This window comes from Dermacentor variabilis, chromosome 8, assembly GCF_050947875.1.
Source record: "Dermacentor variabilis isolate Ectoservices chromosome 8, ASM5094787v1, whole genome shotgun sequence".
Taxonomy (NCBI): domain Eukaryota; kingdom Metazoa; phylum Arthropoda; class Arachnida; order Ixodida; family Ixodidae; genus Dermacentor; species Dermacentor variabilis.
Genome location: NC_134575.1, coordinates 160,487,852 through 160,503,560, shown reverse-complemented (window position 1 = coordinate 160,503,560; position 15,709 = coordinate 160,487,852). Strand labels below are relative to the sequence as shown.

Sequence of the window (15,709 nt, the reverse complement as noted above, 5' to 3'; positions counted from 1 at the left end):
GTAAACGTTAGTAGTTAAATCTAACATGAGAGCATTTTTCCTAAATCATTACTGAGAGTTAATATAGAAATAATCGTTGTTCAAAAATTCATTTAACTGTGAGGGCATGATGTGTCCCATGATTTTACATTGTATGCTTGTCTGTGAGGTCTGACAAAAGTTATGTGCTGAATGAGCAACACCTGATTTGAACATAGGGACTACTTTCACGACCTTCCAGTCGCAGGGTAATGTGGAACACCGTAAGGATTGTTCAAAAATATCGAAGAAAATGATTTCTGAGTACAGTGCAGTTATTTTCAAAATCTTCGAGTTGAGTAGGTCAGCGCCAGCGGAAGGGGAGGTCTTATAATATCAATGAGCTTGGTAACGGCAATTCAATCTGCAGCAATTGGGTCCATTGGGGGAAAGTTATAGTGAGGTAAGCGCGGTAACAATGCATGAGCAGATGCATTGAAGAATGAAACAAATGCTTTCTTTAAGACTGTGCGAGACTGGTTAAGCGGAAAGATAGCGTCATTTATATGAAATAACTGTATGAGTCGTGTTGTTGAACCGCTGACTGTAACAAGCATGTGACGCCCCCTCGGGCATAATCTTTGTTTTACCCGCCAGGCTCTGTGGCCTGCCGTGCTCGGTAGGTAACATTGGTCACCGCAGCCAATAAACACCGACGAGCACTGCTGCTCGGCAGTCAGTCATCGTTCATCACCACCACGCTGCGGAGCGTCTGTCTAACGGAGCGTGTCTCGAACCCTCGCTCGTTCACGAACCCGGGCGGATCGTGACCCTGGCGACGAGTACCCTCGGATCGTCCCCCGCCACCGAGAGCGGCAAAAGACCGCCCCCTGTTGCTGCGGCCATACTGCTGTATCGGAATGCTGGAGCCGTTCGAGGGAGATGGGTCCGCCTGGCCAGTTTACGAAGATCGATTCCACGTGTTCTTCTGGGCAAATGACACATCCGAGGCTAAGCAGCGGGACATATTCCTGGCCAGCTGCGGGACCCGCGTCTTCAGTCTCCTGCTCGACCTTCTCAAGCCAGCCACGCTGCATCTTAAGACGCTGGGTGAGCTGCTCGGCTCACTGGGCTCGCATTTCAACCCAGAACTGTCCCCAAGATGAAACGTTTCCGCTTCAACAACCGGAGTCGCCGGGAAGGAGAGACCCTCAGGCAGTTTGTTGCTTCGCTAAGAGGGTCAGCGAGTTCCTGCGTTTTCGGGGACCAGCTGGCCGGGCTACTCCGGGACTGTTTCGTCTACGGCATCAACAACCCCGCCATGCAGACGCGACATCTGCAGCTTTCCGACCTGTCGCTGGATGACGCCGTGAAGGCAGCGCTGGCAGTGGAAGCTGCCGCCAAGGACGCCGGCGAGATTGCCCGTGCGAATGGGTCACCGTCGGCGGATGCGGCGGTCAACAAGTTGGCGACAAAGCGCAGTACCTGCTGTTGCTGTGGTGCTGCCCACTCCCCTCACAGTGCCAGTTCTTTCAAGCACAACGCTTCACGCGCGGGAAAACTGGGCACCTGGCACGAGTATGCCCAAGGGGGAGGACGAGCAGGAAACAGTAACAGCAGCCTGGTTCAAGCCCAGGTAGCACACAAGCCCGCGGCCAGGGTAGCCGTCGCAAGGGTACGTGGTAGGGGCGTGTGGCAGCAGGCTCGAATTCTTGCGCGGCCAGGCTCCACTTTCTGCAGGAAGAAAGACCTTTGGGCCGAGTTTCGGTGCTACAGTTTATATGAACGGGACTTCCGTGGCGATTTAGCTGCTGGCAGCAATGCCTGAACGCGGATGCGTTCGACTCTCTGTCGTGCAGTGCACGAGGAAGCGTATTGGCTGACTAAATGTGATATTTAGCGCAATGTTTTATTCATAGTGTTGCTCTGCCAGGTGCTGCCTGTCCCATGTCCTGTCACGGCCTTTGATATGTGAGATAAGCGTATTTGCTAGTGGAAAGCACCTTCATTCACGTAACACAAATGTCGAACAGACAGACAGATCATTCTGTGAAATCAAGAGTTTGACGATATCTCTTCTGGTCGGGAAGTAACGGCACAATTTGGCCAATAACAGAACGCCGACCAAAATGTGGTTGTCTGAAAATTCTTAAACGTATCGGCTTGCACATGGACTTCTTGTTCACTCCTGGTGATCACTCTGTGTTTCTCTTCTTCTGTGTTGCGTGAATTATTGTGATTTCCACTTGCGATTGTGTTGCAAAAAGCTTAACTGATGAAATAACAATACTGTCAGGAATATCATAAATACCTACAAGAAACAGTAAACGGTCCAGTAAACAGCCGTGTCGTACGCCGCTGACCCAATCTTGAACTCTAGCAAATTCCATACAAGCGGCTGCTAAGATCGAGAATTTACAGATATGGAGCTTCGCATACAAGACTCATCTCAAGTTAGTGCTAACGCTTCAGAAATGAGCTCTTTGCGTAATATCACGGGATAATATTGATAGGAGACGTGAATATTCCTTTAGATACTTCAGGTTAATAAATTTTGACAATTATCTTGTTATACGTTCCCTCGAACATATAGAAAATGTTTAATTATAATCTAAACTTGATAACACGGTCACTTTCACAGTCACGTCGCAGTAACAAATGTGCATCACATCATCCCATTTTTCTACTGATAATGAACACACTTTCGGTCGCCAAACTACATAATTCACCAGAGTTACAACTTGGAACATCCCTACTAATATTACAAAAATTACTGCTACTCCTCATTCATTTTTAAAAATTCTTAATTCAACACAGAATTATTTGCAGCTTGTTTAATTTTTCTAATATTTTGAATTCCATTGTGAGGTTTTACTTTGCAAAACCATGTTTTCATAATAAGGCACGCTGTTATGGGGGATTGCGGAATAATTTTGACCGCAATGTGATCTTTACCGTGCCCCTAATGCACGTGACATAGACGTTGATGCATTTCGCCCCCATCAAAATGCAAATCCAGCGAGATTTCATCCCGTGACCTCGTGCTTAGCAGCGCAGCACCATAGCCGCTAAACTACCGTGGGAGCCTAAAACCGTGTATAAACAGACACCACATTGATAGTTACCATTCAAGATTTGTCGCCTGGCTGATTACGTATTTATGTATATCCATAGGCCTCATTTAATAAAACATTATAAGGTGTATTCTTGTAGGCATACTGCCACTGACCTTTTTTGATGCTGTGAGAGTCGCTTAGGACCATTTCACAGTTTTGTGGGGATCCGGAGAGTACCGAAAGTTTATTGTACTGTTCATGGACGTAGGCATTAAACTTCAAACTTCAATTATCAAGCCGTACCAATACTTATTAGCTTTTTTTGTTGCACTTTTCGGGTTTTCTTGGCATTACCACCTTACAGGTGAAACTGTTTATAAGAAAACAGTGTGGCGTGGGAAGTTTTCTTTTTTCTCAAAGTTTTGCTTTCTAAAAGAAAAATGCCTTTTTACAAAACCTTAACATGCTCCATTCCCACTCTTCCTTGACACTCTTCCTTCCCAAGTCTTGATGTTCCTTTTTTGGCACAACAATGTATTCATTAGATGCAACAACTAATTGCAGTTATTTATTATTGTGTGGCAGTGTTTTTTACTTTATACCCTCATTGGCACGTGAAAAATCTTGAAGCTTGGTATACCCCACAAGGCAACACCACAGTCCGTCTCAAGGGCTTTCTTGTAAAACAAAGTGACATTTTGGTGCTACCCAGTGAAGCCATTCTTTGAAATTCATAGGTGTTCTGACTGCCTCTTCTAACACTCTCTCATCTTCTCTGCCGCTAATTTCAGTGTCCAAGCCACTGTGGCACTCCTACCCGTATGCATTGTCCGAGTCGGCATTCTCACCAACCACCATCGCAATTTAGTCTCTGGATGTTTGGCAAAACTGGGAAAACAAAATAGGGTGTTCATAGACGTGCTCCCCACGATGTTATCCTCACTTTGCTGTATACAAAAGCAGTCTGGGAAACAAACATTTTTTCACCTCTCACTATTTTTTTCGTGACATGGCTGAACATACTCTCCTTATTTCTGCCACCTGCTATGGAACATATTCATATATCGGATCGTCTTCTGCTATAGTGCATTTTTACGCGGTGAAGGATTCGTACGTGTTTAAACTCACTGCCAACTTTAAGCAAGCTTCCTTTCTTTCTTTCTGTTTTAATAATTTCAGTCATCTAAGTATATTGGAACATATCGTACTACCTACATATCACATTTCTGAGGAGATGGGGAAAAATGCTGCGGTTATGCGCCTTGACACTGCTCCCATACCCTTAAGTAAGTACATGAAGAGTGAAGGAAACCTCTCCAAATAACAGATAAAACAGAGCGTCGCGCATTGTTCTAAGAAATGTTTACAGACAACGTGTACGTGACAGGATCAAACAATAGAAAGTAAAGCAAATACCTTAACAAGAAAGAACAATAGCGGGTTGAAGAGCACCAGAAAAAGCTGTCAGAGAAACATACTTTTAATGTGCGTACGTGACATATTTATTACAGGTCTCTCAGTTAAATTACGTGTTTTTTTTTTTTTTTGCAATGCATTGTACTTGTTCGCGCGAATGTGTTGGGAAATGTAAGATAAGCTTAAACTTGCCATGAGGCTTTCTTTCGAGGAACCCGTTTGAGTTTCCTTTCTAGCAATTGCTACGAATGGGTGGATGTCTGATTTTCCCTTTATTAATTACTTCTCTCTACCGTGCGGGTTTCCGCAGAACTATTACGTCAAACTCTTGCGTTTGCGTCGTGTTGTCGACAAATTTGACTTCGCGCTACCATCTGCTAGCCGCCTTGTTAGCTCAGATGGTAGAGCGGCTGCCCCGGAAAGGTGGTGGTGTCGTGTTCGAGTCCCGGACCAGGACGAATTTTCATTCAACTGTGAGGCTTTTATTTCGAGAAACCCGTTGGGTTTCCTTGATAGGAATCGCTAATAACGGGTGGATGTCTGAATTTCTCTTTATTAAGCTTAAACTAACTGTAAAGCTGAGACCGCATGGCGCTTTTTTTGGTGCAATTGACGTGCGGCGGAGGCGCTGGGGCGTTTGTTTCGACAACACGTCCACGGAAATGGCGTAGCCGCGTGGTACAATTAGGAGTAGAAAAGAACGCGTCGCGTCGCGTTGCCGCGCCCACGTCCACGCATCTGCCCTCCACGCATAGAGGGCCAAGAAATACCTCGGGTAACAGAATATAAATACCTTAGTATATAGATAAACGAAGGCAATAGATATATGGTAACACAGGAAAAAATCATAACAGTAAAGGCGAAGAGAAACGCAGCCATAATGAAGCACAGAGCGCTATGGGCATACAATAGGTACGAGGTCCTCCGAGGTATGTGGAAATGTGTAATGGTTCCAGGACTTACTTTTGGAAATGCGGTTGCTTGCTTTAAATCAGGGGTACAATCAGGACTCAACGGGAGCCAAAGGTCAGTGCGCTTGGTGTGCCTTCCCATCGGCTGCGCCTCTGCTCTAGGGCGAAATTTTCACGCTCTCTAAGCCTACACCACGCCGGCTTTATACTACTTTTGTAGTCTTACAATGTGCTACGCAGTTTTATGGATGGCGTTTGGCGCAAAAAGGATGCTCGACCACCATGCCCCATCGAAACGAAAGATGAATTCCCAATTTGTTGTAGATGTCGTCTCGTCCTTGCATGGTCGCCATGGTATATCGGATGCCTGCCGTCGCCAACCACGACACGCTATCCAATAGTAACGTCAGTCGAGCTTCGATAAACAGGCGACGCAACAACTGGTCGGCAACGGTGAGGTGCGCTACCCTGTCGGGTGCTCAGCGACTCGGCAGCCACAATGAACGCGGTGCACCCGTCGTACGTGGAGGGAGGCCAGTTCACGGGAGAATGCGCTTGGATAAGGCAAGCTCTAGAGGTCTCGATTGTTTGTCTCCCTGTGGCAAAGATTCGTCCTGAAATCACTTTTGGAATACATGAAACTGAAGCCGCCGTCTCGGCACATCTCCCGCCATGATATCTGTATTTGTTTTCTAACAAGTCCGAGGAGTTGCTGCGACGCAGGAGAATAAGGTTTAGTGAGGGAAAAGTACAAGCCCTAACTCGTTCCAAGGCAAGGTAGCTCGCGGCCAAAGCAGTGTACGAATGTCCAGTGGTGGAGGAAACAGGTTTGACGGAGGATTTCTCAACCAGCACCAAACACGACAGCCCTATAGGGGATATTGCGGAAAGCACACTAGCTAATGAAAAGATCAGGAAAACACCGGCGCCTGCAATGTCTCAAGAGGCAGAATGCAGAAGGAAGTTATTGAATGTAGGCCCTGCCACATTGATGTCTTGGCAGGAAATGCATAAGGCACGAAGCCTGTTGTATCTTGGAGGAGGGTGGCCTTGTACTCGCTGCTTTGTGATTGTGGGTCCGGCACTGTTCTGGGGAGGTTGCTTGCCCAAACAGGAGACGAAAAGTTGCGAGACCTGTTTGCAAGTCCAGTTTCCACTGACCGGACCAGGCAGAAAAGACACAAGAGTGCCACGAGGACCGATGAATGATTCCTAGGAATCTACCAGCTACAAACCAAGGGTTCGTCACCCCTGAGGGTAATTCTGCTACTGAAACGCCGATCCCTCGCCCAGTGGCTGCTGGCCCCTACGCGCTGGGATCGTGCTCCCCCTCCTGAGATGCTGTAGTGGTTGGTGTGTAGCACCCCGTGCAAAATTAATGCTCGACTGCCACGCCTCACCAAACGAAGGGTGAATTCCTAATTAGTTGTGGTTGTCTTGAGGAGTTGCCGGTCTGGCTGGTATCCCGCAGTGCTTACAGGCCCCTTTGTGTGTGTGAGACTTTAGAGGAACCATTTCCTCGAACTGTCAATCTCTACAGGAGAACCTTCGGGAAACAACGTCGCCTAGAAGAAAGGATAAGCGCCTGCTATCCCGGACATGCGGGTTGCCACCTGCGGAGGCGCGCTCGTGAAGACGCCAAATGAGAGAGCGCATCAGCCGCCCTAGCGCAACTAGACGCCCTTTCCATGAACCAACGTGGCCTAGAAGAAAGAAAAAGCGTCTACTATCCCGAACCTGCGGGTTACCCCTACGGAGGCGGGCTCGTGGAAGATCACCGAATGAGTGGGTGCCGTCGCCAAGGACCGCGGAACTTATTGCATATCACGTGACGTTAACGTGCCCAAGATCCCGCCTACAACTTTAGTGGGCCTATTGGAAGGGCCCCGCAATTTACTTGTTTAACTTCATTCTCTGCTTCTATTCTTTCACCAACCATTAAATAAACCTTTCAAGTTTCGCACTAGAAATCATCTCGTCCTTGCCTGGTCGCCATGGTCTACCGGATGCCTGCAACGCGCCGACAACGCCCCGCTACCCAATAGTAACGTCGGTCGAGCTTCGATAAATAGGCGTCGCAACAACTCGGCAGCGGTGGGGTACGCTACCCTGGAGAACGCAACAGCAGCGGCTCTGTCGAGCACTGAAGAAATTTCTCTTTGGTTTCAAAGAATGAGCTTGAGAAATTGAAGCTTGAATGGTGCTGTCGATAAAACAAGGTATAGTATTGTCATATAGACTCCCTCTTCTATAATGAAAGAAATGGTATTGAAATGTTTTAAGCACGCAGAAAGTTTGCTCGCATCAAATTTGTTCACAAGGTTCTTCCTGGGCAGGCCAAATTTGCGTTCCCTTCTTGCATTTAGCGTATTTCTACGAGGAGAACGAGCCATACGCATGCTTTTTCTCTAGAGCCGTTGTTTGCTAGAACAAATTTAAATAAGCACAGTTTTATATAAGCACATTATCGGAATGGAATTGTATTTCACAAAGCATTTTTCGTCCCCGGATTTCGCGAACGAAGAAAATTATTTTCCTTTTCCATTCGTAGTCGTTGCATTCAAGCGATGACATTCTTGTACTTGTACCTTTTTTGTGTGTGTAATCACTCTCCTTCTTGAATTCCAGTATTTTGTACTGTAGCCCCTCTTGCATGGGCATTCCTTGGCCTGCAGTAGTCTCTAAATAAATAATAAATAAATAAGTTCTCTCGCGACTAAAACGCTGTAATGAGCCCGGAAAGTAAGAGTGGCAATGAATCGCCCCTCATGTAAAGATGACCTGCTTCTGACAACTTTGGACGTCACCTCACAAACCATGAGTAATTCAAGGACTCTCTAGAAGCACAGGCTCTGCGAATAGTCCAGCTTGGCATTCAAAAATAAACAAGCGTCTTAGCTCTGCACTGACGGTGAAAAAATTGGCGACTTGGAGCAATTCACCTGGTCTTGCCAATCTCGCACTCATAAGAAAAACGCTCTACTTGGGGCTTCGCGATTAAGGAAATTTGCTAATCAGTGCGCTTAACTGGTAGCGTTTCTCAAAACTCACGTTTCTGAGAAAAATAAAAAATGCCGCGCATCTTTGTAGACTATCAAACAGAATGCGAACTTTCGGCCAAGGGATGATCATTTTTATGCACTGTTAACATTTTGCGATATTCGAATCTAACAGCTTATTATGTTAGCTTTAAGAGAGGCGCTAGGGCTGAGCAACGGACGGCACTCTCTGCTAGGTTCACATATTCCTAAGACCACCACAACCACCAGCGCTACAAATGTGACGTTGACACGTGAACTCGTTTATCTTTTACGGGTGGGCGCTTTTACCGTCTAAGAAATGTTATCGCTCAGCGCAGGACGCGTCTCCATGTATCGGAAATTTCTGGAATGTTATCAATGCTTCTATCCGGTGCATGCTGTCGCCGAACCTTGTGTAATCTGACTGCATGTATGTGCGACGCGAATGGTGTAGACCTTTGTCGAAGGCACGCGGGTCCCAGCGATTACTCTGGAACATTCGACGACTGATCTATAAAAGCCGACGCGCTTGACCCGCTGATCAGATTTTCGAGCATCGCCAAGTGTGTTCGCCACTGCCGTTGTGCTTTAAGTGTAGCCTGTTTTTGTGGGCACAGGTTCGCCCAATAAACGTTAGTTTTGTCTTTCACAGTATCGCTACTGCTTTCTTTAACGTCATTACCACTTGACAATATACTAAGTTTCTGTCTCAGCTTCTTACATATTTAAAGACTTTTATCTGACGTAAAGATTCTGTTACTGTGTACATGCTGCCTGAGTTGACCTTTAGGAGACCTCAGCGGACAAGCGAATACAAACCAGTATATCAAATAAAAGAACAAATTAGGTAGCCTGTGAGCTGCGGAGATATGTTGGTAACTAATCTCAGCTGCCCAAATGTTGTCCTGTTTATGACAGATCTTTATTTTATGCAAATGAAAGAGCCATCATCATCATCATCATCATCATCATGCTATTTTATGTCCACTGAAACAGTATTGTACCAAACCCGCTTTCACAGTCCTGTTCTCATTGTAAGGCCAATGCTACAATGCTTTTGCAATTATTGCTCCCTTTGGACAAGCAAAAACTTATATGCATTTTGTTTATTTCTATGTTGCTTTTTTCGCTCCTACCTCTCATTCTGGCTCTCCTTTCTGCCACCTATGTTGCCGTTGCAAACAAAAGAGTCAATATCTTACAGCGAAGCTGTATATGGCAACCCCTGCAAATTTTCTGCGTCCGTGCGCGTCCACCGTGACATCGACAAAGAAAAATTTCCGTCTTCAGATCTAGAGTGAAAGAGAGTCTGCTCTTGTAGGTTCATTAGAATAAGTGTCAAAATCTATGATGAATGGCCCATTGTTCATCCTATTGCCCTCCTCGCAAGTGTCAAATCGAGTTATTGATGACCGCTTGTTATGGACAAGGCTCTCGTTCACCGCCGCTGGGAGACGCGCCGCTATAGCAGCCGTGTGCGTGTAAAGGCGGTAATAAAGACACACGTATGTATCGTCGTATATGTGTTAGTCTACAAAGTTATGTCAGTATCGCCTTATCGGCTTTTGGTTTTGAGCGCTTTCATGGGGCGGACGCGTGCCGCACGGAAGCATCGTGCCCCTCTGAAACGACGACGGCAGGGAGGATCGGCGCGCCGAAGGGGGGGAGGCCATTCAGGTCGATCGCGCGTCCATCGGTGCGCGTGGCCCGTCATGTGGGCCGAACGACGAAGAGCCGCAGCGTCAAGAACGGCGGCGCGGGCAGAATCGGCAACGGCAGTGCCGGCGGCCGCTGAGGCCCGCCTTAGCTGTCCCGCTCCCAGTGACGATGCGCAACGTCCGTGACGAGTGGGCACGTGAACAGAACCAGCAACGTGGCAGCCAGCTGTGTCTTTGTCTTGATCCTTTAATCATATATCCTATATCGGCGTACCTGCACATATAAAAAATTTCTTCGTTTTAGACCACATACCAGATTCGCTGGTCGTCCTTCATCACAGAGTGGAAGGGTTTTTTATTCTGCATCCTGGTTAAACTCTCATATTTAGCAATTGTCGCTGAAAGAAAAATAATGCAAAATGCCTTCAATATTTTTTTCGCAGTCATTGCTAGATACCAGAGAATTTAAAAATTCGAAAGGTGGTTTATTTTAATTTTTTAAACAGCATTTATTTTCATGAAAACGAAAAATTTGAGACATGCTGAAAAAATCTCTATCTTTGCTGCAGCAGGAATTTTCAGACAGTTGTTGGACAGATTATGTTTTGAGTGGCCACCAAGTTTCAAAGAGGCAGGTCCATTGACATAGGAGATCTAGCAACTTTTAAACTTGTACACTGAGGAATTTTACAGAAACGTTTTCTTTCTCCGAGAAGCCTCAATCAATACTAGGGTACTCCTATTTATGTATACGCTTTACACACAAGAAGAACGCACTCTTTTTAGCTTTAGTATCATTTATTCTTGTTGTAAATTTGCGAGAATGCCCCGCGCAGGAAAATTGCTGCCGCGTACTGAAGAACTTCGGTGTGTTTTTGCTCCTAAATTGTCCGATTGCTAAAGAAATGAAGCTCTTTTCTTTGATGGAACGATATCGGCATAAATGACAAAATAATAAATGAAATATAATTAATAATTTTGGTACGCTTGTTGAGCTTTCCTGGGGTGACGTAGCTACAGAAACAGCTACTACACACTAAGAAAAAAAGGAGTACCGCTTACTCTTTTCGGAGAGTCTGGACTCGCCACGTATACGACACGCTTTGTGGGAGACACCCGAACTCCCTTTCGGAAGAGAGTCCCGAGACTATCTGTGCTCGATACAAGGTGGTTACGTGACTCCACACCCAATAGTCATGCATACTCTCTTGTAGTAGTCTACTAACCCTCTCAAAAGGGTTACACGACTAGTGCAGAGGGAGTCCGTTAACTACTCTGCATGAGTCAGACGACTCAAGATAAGGGGTCACATGACCACTGCAGAAGGATTCGGGTAACTATTCTTGATGAGTCTGATGACTCCAGCAGTGTGTGTCAAGTTACCCTTAGTGTGTGGTGCAGGACTCTTGCAGATATAGTAAAATAACTAATCCATGTAAGTCGTTTGACTCTCGGATGGCAGTGTCGAGCCGCTTTTCAAAATGTGTCACCAACTTTTGCTGTAAGTACACACCACTATGGCTAATTCTCAAGATTCCTGTAAAAAGACAACACATAAGGACCCATAGCAAACTTGCCAAAAAGGACATGGCAGGTTAGCAAAAAAAGTTAACATTTCATCACCCTTTGTCGTCTTCTGGAAAATTCAAACGTATTAGTCAGCACAGAATCACCATGAAAGCAAGACAGTTCTCATTACTATTAAACTGGAATCAATAGCCAACCATGCAAAACAGTCTTAAATAAACATCCAATATGTAGCATGCAGGTGCATATGCATGACACTGCAATGCAACTCAGAACCATAATGAGACCCCAAAATATTATGCAACTCGTGTAGAAGTTCAATTCAGCACTGCACAAGTCTCTAATGTCAAAAATTTATAGGTTAAACCCATTTCACTGTTCTTCAAGACGTGTTTTTATTTAGAACTTACGATTTTACATTTTAAGCAAGTAAGCTACACATAACAAATAAAAAAGGCTGCACTTATGCACAAAGGAGACCCAGATAATCAAGTGCAATAAAAACAATATTCCAACTTAGATTACATAATCTATGCATTATACTATGCTTGCTGAAAACAACTGGTTGGCAATTGATAATCCAATCTAACAGTAAAAACAGCTGTCTTACCTTATGGTACTCTTGTTGGCACTTTTCCCCCACAACTTGTGCGTGTTAGCGTCAGTTGAAAATTGATCTGAAAAATACCACATTAAAAATTTGTGCATCAATTTTATTCTGTCATACAACATGCAACAGTGTATAAAAGCTTCACCAACAGATAATATCACAAAAATAAATACAGCAACATTTATACTAATTGTCTATTTATGTTGACAAACATACTTTTCCAAGACGAAGCATAATAGCTGACACAGACAATTTCACAGATTGCAATAACCACTAATACAAAACTTGCCATAATGCAAACACGCTGACAAAATATGTAGCACAGGTAGCTGTATTTTGTTACGGCAAAGGTAGCAAGATAGCAAACAAACTATACCCAGCTGCATGCACGCAGCTGTAACAATACACATGGCGCACCAAGATCCAAAAGAAACAAAGAGGAAGATGTGAGGAAGGCTTTTTTGCACTCATCACAAGTTATACTGTAAGAGCAGATTATGCACTGCCTGTAATCTACCCTGAGCACATACGTAAATAAGTTACATTAGGTGCCACATTTACAAATCACTCATATTGACACAAGGCAGAAACATTTAAACAACGCGCGCAGGTTCGTGCGCCCCCCCCCCCCTCAAGACGACAACGGCGCATTGAAAGAAAAGACGACGAAATGATGGCACGTGTTTTCGCCGCACGCACTTGCATCGTAGATGGCCGTTGTCAGCGTCTGCAAGAAGAAGAGGTGAAGCGACGCTCGAGATAGAAGAAGAAGGCATTCTTGATCTCCTTTTCAGAACGCGGCAGTCCTTTTTATTTACCCCCAGGGCACAAGTTCGCCCACAATAAATAGTTGTGTCTGGACTCCCTTAATTGTTCGTTACAATTCTGGTGGAGGTGCGGGGTAATGATTTCCAGCCCAATTCGAGTTGGAGAAAGCAGCCCGGAATCACGCCATCTCAGACCCAACGAGTTCACGCCTGTCCACCAGCGCACGAGCCGTCGCGTACGTGGTGAGCCGCCTGAGTTTCCTCTTGTGCCGGAGCAAACTATAATAGCAGCAGCAGACAATCCTGAAATCACGTCCCAGACAGCCTCAACCCACATCGTCGTCGATCAGCCGCGGACGCCGGAGCCTTTTCACGGCGACACCTTCGAAGACGCCGAGGACTGGTTGGAAGGCTTCGAGCGCGTCGCTGACTACAATGGATGGGACGAAAACCGGAAGCTCCGCAATGTTTACTTCGCGTTGCAAGACTGTGCGCGAATGTGGTTTGAAAACTATGAAGCTGTCCTCCGGTCGTGGGATGACTTCCGACGGGAGCTGTTGGCCACGTATCCGAGCACAGACCGCCGGGAAAAAGCTGAAGCCGCTTTGCAAGCAAGAAGCCAACGAAACAACGAAAGCGTGGCAATGTATATCGAAGATATGTCCCGCTTATTCCGCCGGGCCGATCCGAGCATGAGCGAGGACAAGAAGCTTCGGCACCTGATGCGCGGTGTGAAGCAGGAGCTTTTTGCCGGTTTGGTTCGGAGCCCTCCACGCACCGTCGCCGAATTCCGCTCCGAGGCGACAACTATGGAAAGGACTCTTTAACAGCGTGCGAGACTCTGCAACCGCGATATGAACGTCGCCTCCATGGATATGATGTCGGCAATGTTCGGGAACAGCGTCGAGGTCTTACGAGAACTCATAAGATCTGTGGTTCGAGAAGAGCTTCAGAGGCAACAGCTGAACAACGGCCCAACAGCGGTCTCTTCGTTAGCGGAAGTGGTTCGCGAAGAAGTGAGACAAGCAGTCCGCGAACAGCACCCGCCAGCACAGCCGCAAGCGTCGTCACCGGTACGGCCGACGGTATCGTACGCCGAGGTACTCAGAGGATCTCCAGGACGTACTTTCATCGCGGCAACTGCTCATGTGCCCGAACCTCGGTTCTTGCCGTCTCCGCCGGAGACGAGATTCCGGAAGGCTGACATATGGCGCACTCCTGATAGAATCCCACTGTGCTACCACTGCGGCGAAGCTGGTGATCTCTACAGGATGTGCGAATACCGCAGAGCGGGACTTCGGGGGTTTTCCGTAAATGCTCCTTGCCCAAGAAACGGTGAACGCCCTTTCGAGATCCAAGAGTATTTGTCAACGCGCCAAAGCCCGCAGACTTCACAGCAACATCAACCTCGGTCAACAGTGCCGCTGAGGTATCGATCACCGAGCCCGCGTCCGTCCTCAAGCTCCCCAAGCCGACGCCCTCAAAGCCCACGTCGGGAAAACTAATACCGGCGACCTGTGGAGGTGAGGCCGCTGTCGACGCAAGAACAGAGCCTCCAGCGCTGAACGACGGACGCGAGAGCAGTTGCGGAAAAAGTGACGTTGCTTCAGATTTATGTGTGCTTATAGACGGCTGCGAAATTACCGCTTTAGTAGACACAGGCGCAGACCATTCCGTTATGAGTAAAGTGCTTGCCAGAAGACTGAAAAAAGTGCTGACTCCTTGGAGAGGACCGCAAATTCGAACCGCCGGAGGACACCTTATCAACCCGGTGGACAGGTGCACTTCTAGAATCGGAATACGCGGCTTTACATACGTCGCCAGTTTCATTGTCCTGCCAGAATGTTCAAGGGATTTAATTATTGGAATGGACTTTTTGCAGGCGAACGGTGCAATTATCAACTTGCAGGAATCCTGTGTGTCGTTCTAAACGAAGCATGCCATCGCGACATTCGAGTGTGAAGAACAATTTGATGCTCTTCACATTATAGACGACGACGTCACGATACCCCCAAGGTCCAGCATAGCTGTTGCCGTAAGAAGTACCGTATTCAGCGACTATGAAGGAATAGCAGACAGTAACACTGGGCTCCTACTCGAAAAAGGAATCTGTATGGCAAGAGGTCTGGTTCAGCTGCGTGACGGGTGTTCGAATGTCTTCCTGACTAATTTTGGAAATGAAGTCCAGCATGTTGCGAAGGGAACTGTCATTGCCCGCCTTAATGCTTATGAACAGATTACGGATTTGAGCCCTTCCGATGCTGCACTACTGGATTCTGACAACGTAGACTCCATACTCACATCTGTCAACATCGAAGCAGCACTATCACCGAGCCAGAAGCAGCAAATAGAGAACCAGGTACGAGAATTCGCCTCATGTTTCTCAACGACATCGAAAGTCCAGAGAACGTCCATCGCCAAACACCGTATCATTGTCGACGAAGCTGTGAGGCCTATTTGCCAGCATCCCTACCGAGTGTCACCGAAGGAGAGAGAGATCATCAGCAAACAAGTCGAAGAAATGCTTAGAGACGACGTAATTCAACCATCGACCAGCCCGTGGGCTTCGCCTGTGGTGTTGGTAAAGAAAAAGGATCAGACCTTGCGCTTCTGCGTTGATTATCGCAAGCTAAACGTCGTCACAAAGCGGGATGTCTATCCCCTTCCGAGGATCGATGACACCCTCGATAGACTACGGGATGCGAAATTCTTTTCCTCTCTGGACCTCAAAAGCGGATACTGGCAAATAGAAGTGGACGAACGAGATCGTGAGAAGACAGCATTCG

At 46.7% G+C, this 15,709-nt stretch overlaps 2 protein-coding genes across 3 annotated transcripts in view; one reads left to right on the top strand and one right to left on the bottom strand.

The window, feature by feature from the left end:
* The window catches only part of LOC142590696 (uncharacterized), a 512,892-nt gene that overhangs the window by 238,387 nt on the left and 258,796 nt on the right, over window positions 1-15,709 (top strand). The gene's annotated exons all lie outside the window — the stretch shown is intronic.
* Window positions 4,508-15,709, bottom strand: part of LOC142590697 (uncharacterized) — a 47,567-nt gene continuing 36,365 nt past the window's right edge. Inside the window, exons 5-6 of one of the 2 annotated variants that reach the window (XM_075703115.1) lie at window positions 12,157-12,223; window positions 4,508-10,293 (exon numbers count right to left, since the gene is read on the bottom strand). In XM_075703115.1, the coding sequence (XP_075559230.1) occupies window positions 10,104-10,293; window positions 12,157-12,223 (257 nt within the window). In that variant the 3' untranslated portion in view covers window positions 4,508-10,103. The remainder of the gene's footprint in view (window positions 10,294-12,156; window positions 12,224-15,709) is intronic. The other variant, XR_012830224.1, reaches the window with a different exon arrangement.